The sequence below is a fragment of the Pyxicephalus adspersus genome, chromosome 11 (assembly GCF_032062135.1).
Source record: "Pyxicephalus adspersus chromosome 11, UCB_Pads_2.0, whole genome shotgun sequence".
Lineage (NCBI taxonomy): Eukaryota > Metazoa > Chordata > Amphibia > Anura > Pyxicephalidae > Pyxicephalus > Pyxicephalus adspersus.
This window is the reverse complement of record NC_092868.1, coordinates 40,705,339-40,726,352: the sequence shown is the minus strand read 5'-3', so window position 1 is coordinate 40,726,352 and position 21,014 is coordinate 40,705,339. Positions and strand designations below refer to the sequence as shown.

At 40.1% G+C, this 21,014-nt stretch overlaps 1 protein-coding gene across 13 annotated transcripts in view; it reads left to right on the top strand.

Moving 5' to 3' along the window:
• RERE (arginine-glutamic acid dipeptide repeats) overlaps positions 1 to 18,261 on the top strand; it is a 199,129-nt gene extending 180,868 nt beyond the window's left edge. For 9 of the 13 annotated variants that reach the window (XM_072426379.1, XM_072426381.1, XM_072426384.1 and 6 more), the window contains 12 exons: positions 1,279 to 1,441; positions 2,936 to 3,028; positions 3,136 to 3,335; positions 4,124 to 4,285; positions 4,465 to 4,578; positions 4,960 to 6,326; positions 7,016 to 7,238; positions 7,698 to 8,406; positions 10,172 to 10,243; positions 14,151 to 14,297; positions 14,808 to 14,988; positions 17,002 to 18,261. In XM_072426379.1, coding sequence (XP_072282480.1) covers positions 1,279 to 1,441; positions 2,936 to 3,028; positions 3,136 to 3,335; positions 4,124 to 4,285; positions 4,465 to 4,578; positions 4,960 to 6,326; positions 7,016 to 7,238; positions 7,698 to 8,406; positions 10,172 to 10,243; positions 14,151 to 14,297; positions 14,808 to 14,988; positions 17,002 to 17,044 — 3,474 coding nt within the window. In that variant the 3' untranslated portion in view covers positions 17,045 to 18,261. Of the gene's footprint in view, positions 1 to 1,278; positions 1,442 to 2,935; positions 3,029 to 3,135; positions 3,336 to 4,123; positions 4,286 to 4,464; positions 4,579 to 4,959; positions 6,327 to 7,015; positions 7,239 to 7,697; positions 8,407 to 10,171; positions 10,244 to 14,150; positions 14,298 to 14,807; positions 14,989 to 15,726 lie in introns of all 13 variants that reach the window. The other 4 variants (XM_072426388.1, XM_072426392.1, XM_072426389.1 and 1 more) reach the window with 3 other exon arrangements.
• Positions 18,262 to 21,014: the final 2,753 nt, after the last annotated feature.

The following is a 21,014-nucleotide window of genomic DNA, read 5'->3' as shown; positions in this document are numbered from 1 at the left end:
GTTTAGGATTGTTTACAGCCGTCACCGAGGTACACATATGGTTTGTGTGTGTTGAGGTAAATATGAGGAAGTAGGTTTTGGCTTTGTGTGATTAAATTTACTTTCATTATTCAGTATTATTTCACATATTTGTTGTTCTGACAAAGAATAGGAGTCTATTTTATCTGTTTTTTTGCCCTTGGGCTTCTGTGTTTTCTGCTAGTGGCTAGGATTTTAGACACGGCTTTAAAGCATATTTGCTTGTTGAACCACCAAGTTGTTGGCAGCTCCATAGCTGCTACTACTATAATACTAATACTTCCTTTTCAGACCCTTCTAACTACCTTTTTCTACTTCACTGGGTACACATGGACAACATAAAACACCCTTGTTATGGAGTTGCAGTTCATGACAACATGGCAGTGTGTTGGCACTGCTGCTTGCACTTGTCTCCACAAGGTTTGCTTACAATAGGTACACAGTTGGGAGCCAGTTATCGTCCTAATCCTGGAAGAAGGGGTATTCATTCCAGGAACCCCCACAGGGATTTTTTTTAATGCAAATTTAAAGTGTTGAGCTTGGCACTGTGAAAACCATTTGCTTTTCTTGTGTTTGTAGAATGAAATATGACTGCTCTAGTTCTCCAAATTGCCCAGTGTATGCAATAGATACACATAAATATTAAAATGCAATGAAAAGTCATGTAAAATGTAGGTAGATATTTTGTTGCATTCACCTGGATCTGTAGATCATAGGAACACGTACTGGAAACAAATGTAAAGTTATCAGAGCTCAGATGTATGTTACCTATTGTACACACACCTTTCCCAAGTTTGTCTCTTTAATATCTTACTATTATTAGCTGTCATCATGTCAGAAATGTATTCGCTTCTAACTTCCTGTTATAATGATAGCTCATTAGTAATATGCAGGCAACACAATGAATCAGAGGCAATGTGTCCTCTGAAAAAAGGAAGTTATGAACACCTTGGATTTTGGGCAAAATAGGTACTGATTTTCTGTACTTGCAGCCTTTCTGTCTCTACAGAGAAAAAATAGCATTTCAACCAGATTTCAGATTGTGCAAATTTTTTTTATGTTGTATTCAGATAGAAAAATACATTGTGTAATTGTCATCTCTTGACTGGATCATGGTATAGAATTCTAGTGCTAAAACTCATGATTTGATATGACATGTAAAAAAAAGATTTTCACAAAGTATATTTCATTGTGACATTTTTTCCCAGCAATAGGCATTTACATTACTCATACATATTGATGAAAATTGTTTGTTTGCAGGGAGAACTTATTACCTTTTACTACTACTGGAAGAAAACTCCTGAAGCAGCAAGCTCCCGCGCTCACCGCAGGCATCGAAGGCAGGCGGTCTTCCGGCGCATAAAAACTCGCACTGCCACCACCCCAGTTAACACTCCTTCCCGACCTCCATCCAGTGAATTTTGTGAGTACACTCTGTCTTTAGGCTACCAACAACCAATGTCAGATGATTCTCGTCAGATAATCTCCTCAGGGCTAATATCAGACGAGAATCTGGTACGTGTACAGCGCTCGTTTGCCATCATTCATGATGTGTCCTGGTGGATTCACAAACAACCTTATGGTTACCCTGACACTCGCCATTCACCTCCATCGGACAACCTAGGCAATCCTGACGAAAGCTGATTGTCCATCGGTTACCACATGCTGTTGTTTCTGTTATATAAGCGGAATAAGTAGGACAGACACACCCCTGGTAGTGAACTGTTAAAAGCATTACGTGTTGACTGATTCAATGTAGGGTGTGAAAATGCTAGTTATCTTCTAAAACAATAGTAATTATGCTGCATGAAGATTTCATGTGTTGATTTACCACCATTGTTTATATTGCTAGTTACTGGCGTTACTTCAGGTGAAGGATTTTACATAAGCAATGTGCCTAATGACAATTAGTAGACCATTACTTGCCTGCCAGGCACTGACAGCAGAGAAGGGAGAGATGACAGATAAAGGTGTGATAAGCAGCTGTGTTTTTTCATCTTGTCTGGAAGCTTACGATGTGCCAGGGTCAGTCTGATTAGCATGCATTTAATGAGTCGGCACTGTGCTTTATATGGATAATATACATTGTTCCTGATATTTCCTAACAAGCCCAGGAGCAGCAAGCACATTATTTTCTTGGTCTGAAAACACTGCGCCACCTGGCGTCTGTTCAGTGATTCTACAATTTATTGATGTGGAAAAGAAGGTGCCAAGTTCTAAGCTTAAACTTTATAAGCAAGTATCTGATATCTGCACCGAACAGTACAAGGATGTGTTTTTAGCCAGCATTGTCCTCACAAAACAAAGTAAGAATTCCCTTATCAATGGATTTTTTGTATAATAAAATTGTAAAAAAAAATTCTAGTTTGAGTATATCTGGTTATATCAATGCTTTAAACTACCCATGCTCTGCTGTGTACTTACCTTTCCCTTCCTCACTCCCTGCCATTCTGATGCCTGCTGTATGTTCTGCAGATACTGAGCCCATTGTAGTGCCTGTACTCTGCTAGGCACCACACCTGTATAGCAGTATTCTAGCTGATCAATGGCACTCCACACTATGTACAGCAAGAGAGCTTTCAGATATGCCCTGGTAAAGGCTGGTGGGGAAGCGTCTACATAGCAGTGCAGATTACTGCTCTCAGGAGTCGGTGTCACTGGACATTCGTTTGCTTTGTAGAATAAACCTATTGCCATTTTTAACTTCTATTTTACTATTTCAGTATGGAAAGTGCTTTATTCAAACATATATTTATTTCATTAACTGAGATGTAGCTATTGACCAAGGATTAACCCTAATCAAATGAAAACATGACAACTTTGGTTTGATATGAATAGGGGTTTCTCCCAATATACTCAAAGCTTATGGTAAATACAAAAAATATTTTTTTTTAATCCATTTATTTATGTTCTTCAGTGGACCTTAGCTCAGCCAGTGAAGATGACTTTGACAGTGAGGACAGTGAGCAGGAGTTGAAAGGTTATGCTTGTCGCCACTGCTTCACCACCAGTAAGTAATCTGTTTAGACCTTAGCAGCCAGAGTCTGGCCATTTCATATATACAGAATGAGTGCTGCTTGTGTTCTGTCTGACACTGCTTATGTGCTTTTATCGCAGCTTCTAAAGACTGGCACCACGGGGGTCGAGAAAACATTCTACTTTGCACTGACTGCCGGATTCATTTTAAGAAGTACGGAGAGTTACCTCCTATTGAAAAGCCTGTGGATCCCCCACCATTTATGTTTAAACCTGTCAAGGAGGAAGATGATGGTCTGAACGGGAAGCATAGTATGAGAACTAGGAGGAGCAGAGGCTCGGTATGCTAACCTTTTATATTGTCATCCAGACTGATTGTGCTTGGTTTAGCTAGACCTGTATATCTGACATTTACATTATTTATATATTCTGATATGATAAAAAAACAAAAGCTCTACTAAGCACTATTCAAATCCTAAATGGCTCGGCTACCATTTAGCAGCTTTCAACCATTTAATGTGGTATATGAAAGAGCCGTATTTAGACTGCTGCAGGTTGCTGTCACATACTACTCCTGTCATCATTATCTGTAGTCGTCCGACATGCACTAGTGACTTTTTATATGCCGAAAGGGTAAAACTGACAGCTTAGTCAGAGCAATCTATTCAGAAGGATATGTGGGAATCCTATGTATGTTTACATTTTCTTAGATTGGATTTGTATGGCTAGTTTTTACCTACTGAGATGTTTAGCTTCTCTCAGCATAAACATGTGAGGGTGATTTCTTAGAATTCTGACACACATTTTCTTTTTATTGAAGTGGGAATAATTCAAATCATTCCTCTGCACTACTTTAACAACTGCAATATTTCTAAGTAAATAACTATATATAATATGTCTGAAGATTTATATGTTTTCCTTTTTAAAATCTCGGAAGGGGGTATCAGATTTCCTGGGTGCGATAAGGACTTGAAAATTATTTTTTTTATTTTTATTTTTTTTACACTGTGGGTCTGGCCATGATCACTGTAAAAATATTCTGCAGTTGTTTTTTTCCAGTCCCTAGACATACAACTTTCCTTTTCACTATTGCAAATATTCTGTCATGTGATTTTCTCCTGCCAAATAGATGTCTACGTTACGCAGTGGACGTAAGAAACAGACTGCCAGTCCAGATGGCAGAGTCTCCCCCATTAATGAAGACATCCGTTCCAGCGGCCGGAACTCTCCCAGTGCTGCCAGCACATCCAGTAATGACAGCAAAGCGGAGTCCCTGAAGAAGCCATCGAAGGCAAGTAGCAATTAACAAGTCAACATGAGCTGCTAATTCAGGACAATTTGTCTAAAGACAAGCTATGGCTACAGCAACCTTTAGATTATTGTCCCAAATGGTGGAAGATTTACAGTGCATAGTATGGCTTCTCTGCCGCATTTCATTTTAATGTTTGTCATGCTTCTTTTTGGTTGCAGAAGATAAAAGAAGAGCCCTCATCCCCAATGAAAAGTGCCAAACGTCAGAGAGAAAAACCAGCTTCTGACACAGAGGAAGTGGACAGAACCACTGCAAAGAAAACCAAAACACAAGTGAGTTGCCTTCAGAGCCTTTTTAGGGGGGCATTATTTACATTTCTGTTATTTAAAAGCAGTCTGTCACATGTTCACAAATGATGGATCTGCATCTAAAAAAAAATGTTTAAATCTATATTCAATGCTAAAAAATCCTAAGCTTTTTGTTTTGCATATTTAATGAAAATGTTGGTGTTTATAACTTCAAATGTTTGGTGTCTCTATTCATAGGGTGGCCATGGTGAAGGATGGCCATCCCTTGTTTTGCTGTGCATTTTGGTCGTCCAAGCACAGAAGATCGTCTTTATGTGGTTGGTTTGTGACACTTGGCTGCACATTTGAGATGACTGTTTATTGTCTATTTTTAAATACCTAATAACATATTGTGTATTTTAATAGGAGATCAGCCGACCAAACTCTCCATCAGAAGGAGAGGGTGAGGGTGAAGGGGAAGGTGAAGGTGAAAGCTCAGATAGCCGGAGTGTCAATGATGAAGGCAGCAGTGATCCTAAAGACATCGACCAGGATAATCGCAGCACATCTCCAAGCATTCCCAGTCCCCAAGATAACGAGAGCGACTCAGACTCCTCAGCTCAGCAACAAATGCTGCAACCTCCAAGTGGACCTCCAGCAATGGTCCCTCCCGCTGTATCACCAGGGCCTCTTCCAGCTATTGCTCCTCCACCACACAGCATTGCTCCTGCTCAAATATCACCTTCTCATTCAATACCTCCTTCCCAGCCTCCTCAGCCCCCATCTCTTTCACTTGTTCAGGCATCAGTTTTGCACCCTCAAAGACTTCCCTCTCCACACCCAGCAATACAGCCCATTGCAGGCTCACAAGGAGAGCCCCAGCCTCCAGTCTCTGCACAAATACACCCACAGTCACCCCATCATGGGCCATTAGCTTCTTTGCCACACAACATGCAACCACAGCCCATTTTACAGTATCCAAGTTCTTCTCCACCTCAGCCCTGCCCTGCTCAGGTCTCTCCAGTGCCACAACCCCCATCCCATAATTTTCCTCATAGTACTCAGGGACCACCAAATGCTCCTCAGCCTGCTCTTCAAACACCACCTCTGCCTTCCCGCGAGCAGTCCTTACCCCAAGCACCTATTACCATGCCTCATATCAAACCTCCTCCAACTACCCCTATTCAGCAAACTCCTGCACAGTCACATAAACATCCTCCCCACTTACAGGGGCCATCTCCCTTCTCCCTCAACTCCAATTTACCTCCACCTCCTGCTCTTAAGCCACTTAGTTCTCTACCTGCCCATCATCCTCCTTCTGCACATCCACCTCCCTTGCAGCTTATGCCTCAGAGCCAGCAACTCCAGGCAACAGCAGCACAACCACCAGTTCTGACTCAAAGCCAAAGTCTTTCCCAAACACCGGGGCACTCTCAGCCAGGTCTTCATCCCTTACCTCCTCAGCCTTCCTTTTCTCAGCACTCATTTATGCCGGGAGGCCCACCATCTATAACTCCTCCAACCTGTGCTCCTGCTCCCACCCCATCTTCCTTGCCATCAGCATCTCCAAGTCTTCAGCCACCTTTACCAGTTACATCTTCCACTGCTGCTACTAGTGTCTGCATTCCTGTGGTTTCTCCATCACCCAATCCACCACCTCTGCCACCAATACAGATCAAAGAAGAGGTACCAGATGAAATTGATGAGCCTGAAAGTCCTCCGCTTCCACCTCGAAGTCCATCACCAGAACCTACTGTGGTTGATGTTCCTAGTCACGCCAGTCAGTCTGCCAGGTACAATTGCAGGATGTTTTTAAAAATCGTTTTGCCTTCAGATCCTGATCTTACTAACTGTGATTTCAAATTCTACAGAAGTAATGTTGTGCAACTTTTCCTGAATTTTTATAGTTTTCTACACCTATATGCATGATATAAGTACAGCTAAAAACAAAAACCACTGAAAGGTCTGTTAGATTTGTAGAAAACTGTGTGCTATAAAAGATGTGACTTGAAAAGTTATAATGTGGCTTCTTACTAATGATGCTTATTCTGGTCTTACACTAACCTGATATTGCTTGTGTGAAAAGGGAATAAAGAAATACCAGTGAAAGCACCAATTTAGTGTCTTCCTTCCTCTTTCACAGCAATTTTTTTGTACAGTACTGCAGATAAGGTGTTGTACATCAGTGCTCAACCCAGATTTTTTTTAAAGCTGGGTGGGAAGAAATTGTAGGCTGGTGGTGGCCCCTGTATTGTGACCCAACTCATCCATAATCACACAAAAACAGCCGGGTGGTTGCTGAAAAGTGCCTTAATAAAGGCACTGTACTTAATAAAGACTACAGGTTGGTGTGAACACATCAATGAATAATCTGTTTTTCTAAAACCCATAATGCTTTTTTTTTTGTCATTCATTTTACTCAAGCATACGCTTTATTCATATTTATTATTCTGGATATAAAGTTTTATCATTTATAACACAGATTTTACAAGCATCTGGATCGTGGTTACAACTCATGTGCAAGAACTGATCTCTACTTTATCCCACGGAGTGACTCCAAGCTAGCCAAGAAGAGAGAGGAAGCAGCTGAGAAGGCAAAGAGGGAAGCAGAACAAAAAGTTCGAGAGGAGAGAGAAAGGGAAAAGGAAAAGGAGAAAGAAAAGGAGAGGGAACGAGAACGCGAGAGAGAAGCAGAAAGGGCAGCAGTAAGTTTTTGTTTTTGGTTTTTTTTTTTTGGTTTTTATTTCTTCCTTTACCCTTAATATTTAAGTATTTACCAAGCCATCAAGATTTAAAATATTTCATTTTCAGTGTTTTAATTGCAGGTTACAAGTCTATAATTATAATAATAATAATAGTAATAATTAAAGCCTTTAAATTAAAGGTTAACTGATTGACTGAAACAGTCAGTGTACCTGAGATGCCCTAGATGTTGATGTTTTTTGGTCCTTAACAGAGTTTCTAATCTCATCTACTGAATATGAAACCGTATAATCCATGTACATTAAAGATTACCGTAGAACATATATTTGGATCTTTACCCCAACGGGGGAAAAAAGTTTAGGCAGGACCAATGAAGTGAATGGAGCAAATTGTTTTTCTAATTTAAAATTTTTTATCTTTATTATATTGCTTCTTACCTGGGCCATGTTTTTCTTACACAGAAGGCTTGCAGTTCTCACGAAGGACGTCTTGAGTCTCAGATTGGAGGCCCTGCTCACATGCGACCATCTTTTGAGCCTCCAACAACCATAGCTGCTGTTCCCCCCTATATCGGACCAGATACACCTGCTCTTCGTACACTAAGCGAATATGCTCGACCGCATGTAATGTCGCCAACCAATCGCAATCATCCGTTCTTTGTCCCCCTTAATCCCAATGACCCTCTCTTGGCTTATCATATGCCGGGCTTGTATAGTATGGACCCTTCTATTCGAGAGCGGGAATTGCGTGAACGGGAACTGAGAGAACGTGAAATCCGGGAGAGGGAGCTACGGGAGAGGATGAAACCTGGCTTTGAGGTTAAACCCCCTGAGCTGGACCAACTCCACCCTGCTGCTAACCCCATGGAACATTTTGCTAGACATACTGCGCTTACTATGCCCCCAACAGGACCACATCCCTTTGCAACTTTCCACCCTGGTTTAAACCCATTGGAGAGAGAAAGACTGGCCCTGGCAGGACCACAACTACGGCCAGAAATGTCTTACCCCGAGAGACTGGCAGCTGAGCGAATACATGCAGAACGGATGGCATCGCTTACGAACGATCCCTTAGCAAGGCTGCAGATGTTCAACGTCACACCTCACCACCACCAACACTCGCACATACATTCACACCTCCATCTCCATCAGCAGGACCCATTACATCAAGGTGAGTCAGATTAGTAATGGGAGATGGACAGGAATCCGAGAAGGAGATAACGTGTCCATGTAAATGTAGTTTTGTTTAGTTTTAACTGTAGGAAAGTTTACCTCACTTTCCAAAACATACAACAAGTTCTACAAGAATGGAGAAAGTTAAAGGTGGAAGTGGTGTTCATACTAACAAGCCATTTATGACTTTGGTTTCCTTACTAGTAAAACATCCTTCTCCACTGTATAATTCCTACATTCTTTTAGAATGCCAAAGAAACGCAGGTAAACTTTCTTAACCATGTACAGGCTGAACCTTTCATAACCGTCCTGGCTTTCCTTGTCTGACCTGTCAGTAAATATTTTAAAATCTCCCCAGTCCTTTCACCTAGTTCTCAGTTCCATCTTGAGATGGCTGCAGGCCTCTGATCTGTTTCAAAGGCAGTGATAGAATAAACTCTTATAACTGGACATGTTTCAGTACCTCCTACACTACTCCTTAAGGACCTTTTTTAAGCCATGATAGTTTATTTCCTGGCCATGTTTGGAAGATTTTGGTGATGCATGTAGATCGATTAGGTGGTGCATCTACAGTAGGCTGGTCTTGTTTTAGTCTAACCATAGATGTAGAGTCTTCTAAACATTTGTAGTAAGGTGTGTTCAGTTGACTTTGGTAATATGTTATAGAAGCCATTTTCTAGCTCAAAAACTATTTTATTTAATTTGATACATCTAATCCCCAAATCTGATGCTAAGTTTTTGTTGTGATATTGGTTGTTACCTTGGTGGAAGATGTTTTCAGAAAGCAAGTTTTTCTAGCATTTATTAGAGATTGATTTTCTGTTTTGTAACTCATTTGGCGTTGTTCACATAGGAAGTTTAAGGCGCTCAGAGCAGTTCTTAAGGCGGTTTCTGTTTATTGACTTTTGTTGTGTTGCAGGCTTTTTCTGTAAACCTTTATGCTATCAGACTAGTTTTTTCAAGCTTGTGTGATGGTTTCAAAACAATCTTTCCTGAACATCCAAGGTACTTTTTTTGTTCCCAAAGTCAGACCAGCAAGCAATGAGTATGTTGAGTATTTACAACAATCTCGCTACTACTGAATTTAGTTTTGCTTTGCCTATTGTTTTAGCAAGCACTGGACTATGACAGATGGCATCTTGGTATTTGCAACTGGCTTAGGAGATACTTTGATTTTTTTTTTTTACCCATTTTGTTTTCATTAGGTCCAATAAAAATTTCCCATGCTATTGCTGATTATTTGATGAAAGACTAAAGAAAGGCATTTTTCAATAATTAGCATGTGTATGATCCACCTGCCTTCCTGTCTGATGGGTATTTGGACAGGATAAGATGTGTTCCTGTAAGGGCTGCGTCCACCGTTGTATCATACATCGCATAATTTGGGCTGATTCTTCCGTCTGTTGCATATGGTCTTCTGTGTATATGTATATAAGTGACTTGCACAATAGATAACTTGTTGGCAAAAAGAAAAATCTACAAAATTCTAAATAGCTGACATATGGGCAGCTTTTTCAACTACAGCAAGGATCTTAAAATATAATCTTATTTCTTGATTCACTAAAGTCTTGGCTGTTGCGCTTTGGCAAATAAATTGTGGCTATGAGCCTTTAAAAAGACTGACAGATCAAACCTAGGGTGGCTCAGCTCACTTCCTGGCCAGATCAGCCTGTTATTTTGGTAGCATCTAAAATCCATTTGTAATGCATCTGTGTGGTGTTGAAAGGCGGGAGGCATCTTACGATGTTATGTGTTTTCAATAGACTGCTGCTGTAACTCTAAGTCTTGGCCGGGCGTGGCTGAAAACGGGACATGTGTTCCAGTCCACTTTCCTGGTAAATAAATGCAACCATTTAAAAAAAAAAGAGAGAAGAAGGACTCGGGAGACAGGGATGATCTTCCAAAGAGAAGCAAGACCCAGAAAAAAAATCCATGAATTGCATATGTTTAGCTGTGTTAGGTTTTTGTGTCAATTTTTGTAGCTTATCCGGTAACTCCAGGCTTGGAGACAGGTCTTGGTTTTGTCGAAACAAGAAAAGGGGAATCATTTTACTTGGGGAAAAAACATGCTTCACAAAGGTCGACTGTGCTTAATAATACAAATAGAATATAAATATATAAAGGGACAAAAATTTGGGATTAGGCAGGGCGTTATTGCAGAAAGGGACAGGGGATGTTTGCAGTAAACATTCTAACCCCCCTGACCGCTCCAGTGAACGATCCAGAGTAATGAGCTGTGCATGAGTAGCTCGGTGGTTGTCGGCATACCCAGTAATCCCAGCCCTTCCGATCAAGGTGGCTGAAGATTGTGGCGCCATGAGAATGGGGACAGGTGAGTATAGCCGCTTTAATTCCACTTCATAGTCACCAAATACAAATATGTATTTTATTTTTTTATATATATATATATATATATATATATATATATATATATATATATATGTGTGTATGTAAATACATATACATGTAAATGTATATACATATATATGTACAAATTTCTTGCAGCATCTATGAACACTTTTTATACATTTACCAATTAAAATATGACATTTTCTAAGCACTGCCAATGACCATTATATTGTCTGTCAGTGGCAGATTGATGGCAAGAGGTTAAACATGAAGGTAAGGAAAGTCAGGCCCCAGGTACAAGTGAGACTGTCAAGCCAAATAGAGCCCGGTAGGGGATAAAGAACTAGTCACCAGTATTGCCTAGGCTGCCTGCAGCAGAATATTTTCCCTGTTACTGAATTGCCTTTTCCCGCAACTCATTTGAGGTGGATATCATGAGAGGAGCAAAGCATTGCTTGTTTAAAAATTTAGTTTATTTAGAAACTGGACCACACAGGTGGCACCATCCTGGCCTCTGTCTCATAACTGATTGTTACAAGAGTTACAGATTAAAAGTTTTCATTATATCACATCAAAGAAACATTGGGTTTCTGCACATTCATGTGGAAATTCCCTATTTATCATTGGTACAAAAAAAACTTTAATGATTTATTTTGTAAATACCCACTGTCAGTCCCTGAATGGAGTTACCGGAATGCCAAGTTCACAATTGTGGGATCTGCCCTGGCTAATAGGAATAACGCTTTATTAGTGCAGATTGCTTGCATTACCTGGAATGGATGTCAGAGGTGGTCATAACATGATGCTAATATGGCATGGTGCTTCACACTCAGATTATAGTTCACATCAGATGTCTGGATTTGGTTGATATCTGGATGCTGTTTAGAGTTTGTCATACTGTGTGATGTTTTTCTGGTTTTAGGGTTACATTAGTGGTGAAGAGATATAAAAACTGGGCACCTAAGGGCTCGTGTACACATCTTTGTATTAACCTACAATCCATATGCTTGTATAATGAGTCAGTAAGGGTGTAAATTTATTGGTAACGTCTAAGAAATTAATCCTCTGTAAAAGTGAAAGGTACTTTAGATTACTGCTTTCTGACTTTTTTTATAATCAAATTAGGCTCTGCATTCTGGAGGTAACACTTCAGTGTAGATTTTGATTTACATGTTGTCTGGCAGTTTGTTCCAGGTCTCTGGTATTAGGGAAAAGCTTCATTTAGTCACATAGATAGGAAAGCTATTCAATTTTGGCATTTTAGGAAAATTCTTTTTTTTTTTTTTTTTTTTTTTTGAATATTACCTTTCCCAGTGTCATGTAGAGCAAAGGTATGATTTGCTTTTGTTATCCAGAGCAGTCCTTCAGGACCTTTCTCTGAAACAGTGCTAGGACAAAAGTTATATTATAACAGATAAACTTTTCTTATTTCCATACATCTTTGTGGGTTTTTTTTAGTTTCTTTTGATGCTTGAGAGCTTATTAGTGCCAGTTTAGCTCATAAACTATGTTTGCTCTTGCAAAGATTTTCCATTTATGTCACTGATGGGGTGGATGTAAACTGACATAAGTACCAGGGATAGACTACTAAAAGGCCCTAATTGTGTAGATCACAACATGATTTAATGTGTATAACGGGTAATACATGTGATTATTGTATTCATTATGTGAAAGTTTTTTCCTACTTGCTTTATTTATTTTTGTATGTAAACCAAGCTATGGAGCAAAAGTGAGTGGGACAAACTGGAGTGCTGCCAGGGGTTATTGAGCAGTTACAGCTCAAAAAAAAAAAAAAAAATTAAACCGTGGACATACATTTGAATCATCATAAAAGCCTGGCAGAGATAGTTTGTTGTAACCCTTGTCACTTTTGAAGTATAGCTTGACAAATGAAACCAATGGAAAAACAACATATACTGAAGACCATTATTGCAAGTATTAAATACACAGTTATCAGAATACATTTTTTCCCCAGAATTATTTTTATGCTTGGCTCCATCCCCAGGCTTGTTCTGCTGTCCACTTTTATTAAGTATAGATGCTTTCTTGTTGAACTGAGGCTTATGTATTTAGGTTACTTGCGCATTGTTCATAGTTAGCAGTTGTATATGATCGTCTAGACCAGCAGTTACAAACTTTTCAGTTGGGCCATTTGTGTACAATATATGAAGCACTGCTATTTTTTAAGGCGGGTAGAAAGAAGCTGTAGGCAGGTGGCAGCCCCTGTATTGTAACCCAACTGTTCTATTCCCACCCAAAAACAATTGGGTGGTTACTGAAAAGTTTCGGGTGGTGCGCCCTGCTAAAAGGGTCTGGGGAGAACACTGATAAATATTCTTTGTGTATGATGAATGAAAAACTCTTATTAAAAAAAAAAAGCTTATAAAAATTTTATCACAGTGGTGTTGCTGCAAGCTCAGCTGAACTATAAAGCTATAAAAGCCTGTCATGGATTGTTTCCAGTGACATTGAATGCGTAGACACATTAGATTTAGTCGCTGGGAACAATCATGATAGTTTCCAGTAACATGAACGAAGGATATCTGCACACACAGCACTGGGTTTTGTTCTTTAAGGGGGGCTGTGCACTCCTCCCTTGGCTTGCATAGCGGTTGATAGGGATCATCATTCATGGATCCACCATGAGGTATCAATGAACTATGTTAGATGAGAGCTGTAAGTGTCAAAATTCTTGCATGAAATTATCATGGCCATTCATTTGAGATGATGATTATCTGATGTCTGACATAGCCTGATAAAGTCCTGACAGATCATTCTACTAAATGAAAATCATGTCCTCGGTCTTCTATAAGAAATATGTCAGTAGTCACCCCTAAAATTCTCAGCGTGTAAGAAAGTGTGGATAGTAAAAAAAATTCACACATATATCCTATTAAACATCGCTGTCATTACTTCCTAAAAGATTTTTAGGTTTGTCTGTAATATGTCCTTAGCAGCACATACCTATTGCCTGGTTTTGCATTACTTAGGGAAGATGATCCCTCTTGGGGATTGTTTGTGATAAGAGCAACACTCCATCTTCCTGTCATTTCTATGGTGTCATCCTGCTAGGTGTATATTGAAAAAGTAGAATTATGGCCAATAGTCAGGACATAAGTGTGCCAGATTTTCCATTTTTACACAAGGTAAGTTGTTTTGTTGTAGACTGGGAAGTGAATCATGGGGCTGCTAAAGCAATATCTAGCATTGTTTGCATGTTCTTGGCCTAATAATTATTCTGCTATGAAATGATTAGTGAGGGCAGATCCTTTCTTGAGCTTGCAAAAACCCAATCTCCCAGTCCTGATCTCTCTGGAATATGATGTGCTGTGTTCATGTAATTATGTAGTAGAAGCTATTTTATCGGAATTGACCCGTGTTGTTTTGTTTCAGGTTCAGCAGGTCCTGTGCATCCACTGGTTGACCCACTGGCAGCTGGACCTCACCTGGCACGGTTCCCATACCCCCCTGGTACCATACCAAACCCCTTGCTAGCACAGCCACCTCATGAACATGAAATGCTTCGGCACCCTGTTTTCGGTACGTATTTGTTTGATGATGTAGTTTTAAATTATTGAATATTGGGTCTGTAACTATTTCAACTTCAGTTTAGTAAGAAGTGGGGGCTGTTGTGTACTCCGTATTACATTTTGTGTTCTGTCATATTTCACATTATATAACAAAAATTTATCAGGAAAAGTTGTGATGTCTGTGAAACATTTGCCCATTTAGCACTGATCTCATCACAAGTGTTCTGAGAGGAGAAAACTGGTGGATGGGATGGCGTTATGTAGAAAGTAGAAATTGCTTACAAAGTTTCTCTTATCCAGTCCTGTTAGTGTCTGGATCTCCTGTTCTTACCAGGCAACAGAAGGGACCCTTTATTCTTTATCTATTGCTATTTAATGTACAGCACTGCGTAATATGTTGGCGCTATATAAATCCTGTTTAATAATATTATTAATTATATTGTTGTATTTATATCGGAAAAAAAATTAAGAATTGGATTTTTTTTTTACCTTGGAATTTCTTGTGTGACCTTTCTTTCAGGTGCTCATTACCCTCGAGATCTGCCTGCAGGTATCCCACCACCAATGTCTGCTGCTCACCAGCTCCAGGCTATGCACGCCCAGTCTGCAGAGCTGCAGAGGTTGGCAATGGAACAGCAGTGGTTACATGGTCACCCTCACATGCATGGTGGGCATTTACCCAGCCAAGAGGATTACTACAGGTGAGCCAGACTTTTGTACCTAGGTTTTTATATATTATTATTACATGTCACCTTAAATGGTCATTATTGTGTAGAAATTAGAAATAATGTGGAAATAAATTTTACTTTTGAATGTACAACACTATCAAGAGTTACAAATATGTGCCTCCAACCTCCTAAGCAAAAATTGAGAAAATGTTTTTTTGTCATATTTTTTAATTTTCCAGTTTTAACCTAGTACAGGAAAAAAGGACCATGGCTTCTTTGGCTTATATACAAAATGACTGAAGGCTCTTGACATTTAGTTAATATTATAGTAGGGGAAATTTTTTTTTTTTTTTTTTTTATAATCAGATACTTATAATTTTATATTTTGCAGCTTCTTACTAGTAATGTGTCGGGATGCATGGTGCTCACCACACTTTTATGTATTGTAAGATCCTAAAAGGGATCCATTCTCTTCTCTTCTCTTCTGTCAGTCTTGGGCCTCAATTCAAAAGCTCTGCTCATATATTCCCCTGACTAAAGTTTTTAGGGAACAAACATTTTGAGCAGATCTAGACTGGGCGTAGTTCTGCCTTTATTCCCAGTGGAGTTTATAGGACCAATAGTTGGCTAAATCACTCCACCAAGGAAAACCTGCAAAACCAATGTTTATTATAACATAACTCCAACCTTTGAAATAGTTGAGGCCCTTGGGTTTTATTCTGCTTTACTCAAACTTTTTTTTTTTTTTTTTTTTTTTGCTAATCTTTTCAGTCGTCTGAAGAAAGAAGGGGACAAACAGTTGTAACGATGGGATGACTTTGAACCTCTCCCTCCCTTCCAGCTACCTTAGGAGAGTCAGACTCCACACAACGGGTCCCCAGAGGCTGCGAGATTCCTTCTGTATTTAAAGACATGTCATAAACTGTCCTTTTTTCATCTGTAAAGACAACTCTTCAGAGCCACACCGGCAGCCCCCTGCATGACACATTCTTCCCCCAGCCTCGGGAGGGCAGTGGGTGTGGAGGGAGAGGTGGGGACAGCACTGGACACTGACAGCGGATCCAACAGTTTGTGATTTGGAGGTGCTACCCCATTACATAAACTCACTGTGTTCACACGAAGCCAGAGACTTGCTACAATGAAATGATACTCTGCCAGCACTGTTGGGTCTCCGGTGCTGCAATACAGATCCATTCTTTCTTTTGACATCAGCAGGAGACCCTCTTCATTGTACAGAGTTTTCCCAGTCTGCCCTTATCCTGTAAATACATTTCTTTTACTGTCCCTGCAGTGCAGTTACTACCTGTGAATTTCCATTAACATCTTGACTGCCAGTGGAATCTGTGCCATTAAGCCTATGGCAGCAAAGAGGTTAAGAATTTAAACATAACCACAGAGGTACTAAAGCTTTACCATTGATGTACCGGTAAAGCCCAAATAACACCCGTGATTCATATTTTTTATTTTAATTTTGGTAACCATCTTCTGGCTTCTTGCTTACTCCACATCTCCACGTCTGAGCCTATATAATCTACATTCTTAATTATCCGTTTTAGAGGAATATTCTGATTTTACTCCATGTTAAATCCACTCCAGATGTTCGGGTATCTCTGGAGAGTTGGGGGTCCCTCTTTCTCCCTCTGTTTTTATCCTAAGTTTGCGTCTCACTTGTAGATAGGGGCTACAGCGTTTTAAGTTGTAGAGGCAAAACGCACACAGGCTTGTGCGTATCTTCACTTTATAGCATTAAAGTTTCTGCAGGGTTAGAACTTTTATTATTTAATTTATAAGGAAAGCCTCCTATATTTTACTGTTTTTTGGGTCCTGCTATACATAATGCCAAGGGTTTTATTTGTACAGATTCTATTTAACCTGGGCCTATTTTTTAAATTCATGTCATTTTTTTTCCTTTTGTTTGTATGTTTTATCTCTGCCACCCCTTCCCCTCAGCGACAGGCCAGGGTCACGGTATTAGGACTCTAGGCGTGAGGGTGAGCAGTATGGAGGCACATTTAGTAACTGCTCCAACATTTTCTGTTTCAACAGGTGGGCCCTTAGCTGCGTGATTTCTGGTTTAAAGAAAGAATAAAAATATGCTACTTCTGCAGATGGCTTTTGTGGTAAAGCAGTGGTCCAGATGCTTGGAATTCTCTTCCACAAAAGCTCCTAGCTGAATCCATTTCCCAAACCAGGCGATACCCCTGCCGCACCGACTGTTATTGTTTTGGCAAAGTGCATCTTAGGGTTGCGCCAGATCACAAAGGTTATAGTCAAGCACCCCTTCACTTATCATACTGTCTTTTCAAAATTCTGGTGGTGTAAGGTCTTGAGGCCCAAACTCATTTTTCTGCAGGTGCCCTCGCTATCTGTAAAAGTTCACCAGTTCAAAGTTAGAGGAAGAATTCTGTTTGGTAGGCACAAGTGACATTTTTCAGTGCTGAATACATCCAAACGGTTACATGGGGCATCTAAAAGGTTTATTTGGCACCGAGCATTGTCACCGAGTACTTGTAACCAGTTTTATATAGAGTGATGCAGTGATCTGCATGTCAAATGCCCTATCCCATCTTTCATTCCCATTCAGAGCATCATGGGAGTACAGTTCAACCAGCAGCTGGACAGCCAAAGATAGACAACCCTGAAGTAGGTCGTATGCCACTAGAATTTCAATTCTTCTACTTACTATAGCATTTTTACACTACAGTTAAGAATATATTTGCACATCTCAATGTGCTGTACTCTTTATATTTGTATGGATTTCCCCTTTGCCCTCCACAAGTGTCAGGGTGCTTGACTCCTTTGTCCTTGCAGGCTGTTTGGTGTGTAGCCTGTTCGGCGTTGAGGAGACCCCTGCAGTAAGTTGTGCACTAGGCCTCTCCCCAGCACTGAAGGGCTAGAATGTTTACTGCCATAAGGCCTGGTGACACACCGGTCTCCTGCCACACTGGCAGAAAAAAAAAATCAGTTTAAGAAAGTCGACTGTTGTCTTTCAGTTATTTTTGTTACTTTTTACCACTCCACTTTGTTTTGTTCTTTCCTATTTTTGTAATTTTTCGGACGTACCTCGTTCAGTGTGTAAGAAACTGTAAAGCTACTTGTTTCATGACGCCATTTAGCAGAATGTACATCCAGACTGCTCCATTTCTATATATATCTTGAAGATTTTAATGTATATAGGAGTAGTTTGCCATGGGGCTAGAAACCCAGAAATTCGTGAATTCTGTGTTTTCTCCATTTTGAGTATTTTGTAATTTTTTTGGAAATATTTGTGGACATAAACAATAAAGCAAGCTACACCACAGCAAACCGTTCCCTGCTTCTGTCATTCCTACTCGTACAGGGGGGCTGTCATATAAAGATCGGCTTGTAATACCTGACACATCACACGTAAAATACGGCTCCATAAGAGCTCTGAAAGGAAATAATTTTGGAATAATACTTTATTGGTGCCTTATTTTATAAATATGTTTCATATACGGATCTAGGCGTTCTGTATTGGTTCTGAGTTAGACTTTGCAAGTAGCATTTGTTATTAATGAAGACAATAAAATCAATTAGTTCACAGATCAGATAAACAGGATGAACCTTCTACTTTCCAGACAGATTGTGAATACAAAGTTGATATATTTCAGTATACCAGGTCAATTACCCCACAATCTACAACCAGATCAGTACATCCACATTAAAACAAATATCAGCTAGAATAAATTCAGAATGACATGAAATGCTAACTATTATGTTTGCCATTTCTGGAGAACAATAAAAGAAAATAAATTACAGGGTAAACTTTAGTGAGTGTCAATAACAAAGCTCTATCTATAAACCAGCAGTGAGAAAGGAAGAATGTGGAAAGAAATAAAGTGGCTTGTGCTTGATACATTCTTAATAAACACTATAAATAGAAATACTTCATGCTGATAACATTGCATTTCACCTGCCACATTTATACACAATGCCATCTCAAAAAACATCACTTTACAGAACTATAGTCTTATTCAACTATTTAGAGCGGAGTTTCTCATCCTTTCTAACATAGGGGAATGTTAAAATAACTTTCAGGTCTTCAATGAACCCCTGCTATAATTACTACATCCACAATTCCTAGTAAAGTGATACCTTGGCTAACGATTTTTGCTCTGAGTTTCAGACTTGGCTAACGAAGATGGACTTGGCTTTCAAATGGATTTGTGGATGTGCAATGGCAAACTGCAGCCGCGGTGAGCTGTATTTGTTTCGCTTCCGCTAACGAGTGTAATTCAAGAACAAGTTATCTTCTTTAGCTGAGGTATCACTACATCAGTGTGGAGGTCAGTAGGAAGAATGATTCTTACATTGCTGGCCAGTGGGATGAATGTCACCCTTACAGATAGCCAAAAGATCATTGGTGTCGCTTAAACTGACCTGAGAGGCACAAACTGCTCAAGTAACTCCTAACGAGTAAAAAAACAAAAAAAACCCAAACTTTCTCTTTTATTTACACATAACTGGTGCTTTTTATCTCAGCCTATGCAACTGTTAGGCCCATTTTGCACACTCTTGGTCCAAAAGCACCAGCCATATGGGTTTGTGTTTTTCAGCCCTCTAAGTCCCATCTGCAGTCTATGGCTGGTAGTGAGGTGCCAAGTAAAGTAATTTAGTCATTCCAGAGAAAACAATGGAAACAATTTTGTAAGGTAAACTCAAAAGTAAATCCCTTCATGCCATTCAGTTAGCGTTCAATCTCCAATGTATAGGTAAGGGGACTGGATGATAGAGTGGTGCCCTGAATATAGGCTCCAAATACAGGAGTGGGGTGTCAGCCAATATGCACGGATGTGACATTCTGCATGGGAAGAGGCCCTGTCATGCCAAAATTGAGTTTATTAGCACAGTGGTCCTCCTTGTCAGTTTTTCAGGGCTTGTCAGTGATCCAGTATGCATTGGCACTAATATTCTTTTTGTCATTGTTACAGTACAAGCATTGTCACTTTTAGGAGTTATCCCTATTGTGTGTATTCCTAATTTTCTTACATTGCGTATGGCGGTTGTAAAGAACCTTTCAGCATCAAATGATACAGTCTTACACTTCAACATCATCCAAGGCTTCTTTGTCAGGCAGCAGGATTCACCATTTCCAGGCACAGCATTACATTCAAGAGCAGAAAGTGCACTTTGGGCTTTCTGCCATCAGTTCATACATCTTTACAATTATCTTTTGGATATAGCAGCATCAGCGGAGGCAGTTTAACTGACCTGTTCCTTTTTAAATTCTGAATTTTTTTTTGTTTTTTTGTGTGTGTAGGACTTTTGCCTCTGGCTTCGCTGCTTCCCGGATATATTTATTCTTTGTTTGGTTTGCAATCACATGTTACTGAAGTTTGCCTGGAGCGGCCGGGGTTTTGTACCTATCCTATCTACCTGTTCTATCCTATTTATAGAGAGGATAGAGGATCCTAAATATAGTCAGTGTAGAGAATGCTCTTTCTAGAAAGTCCGTATAGAGGATCCTCTTTATAGTCAGTATGGTGGATCCTATTTATAGTGAGTCTGTATAGAGCAGTGGTCGTCAACCTTTTCGTTCCCGCGGACCACTAGAATCACCGGCTCCCGATAGCTCATGCGCCGGGAGCCCGCTGTCACTCAAAGGAGAAAAAACCTCCCCCAGAGTCATGTCATTGTGACATAACCCCGACCACTCTCCCATCGCGAATCTGAGCCCGCAATAGGAGTGTCCAGGGACACTGCCCGCCCACTTCCCCGAGCCTGGGAACTGTACAGGGGATGTGGTCCGCAGCTCTGGCCGGTGCATCCCCCCCAGCGTGATCCTTCTCCTGATCCCGCTCAGGGAAGTATTGACCAGAGCCGCGGACCCCCAAAATTTTTTACACAAACCAGCAGTGGTCCGCAGACCACCGGTTGGTGACTGCTGGCATAGAGGATCCTATTTATAGAGAGTCGGTAAAGAGTATTCCATTTATAGAGTCAGTATAGAGGATTCTTTTTATAGAGAGTCGGTATAGAGGATTCTTTTTATAGAGAGTCGGTATAGAGGATTCTTTTTATAGAGAGTCGGTATAGAG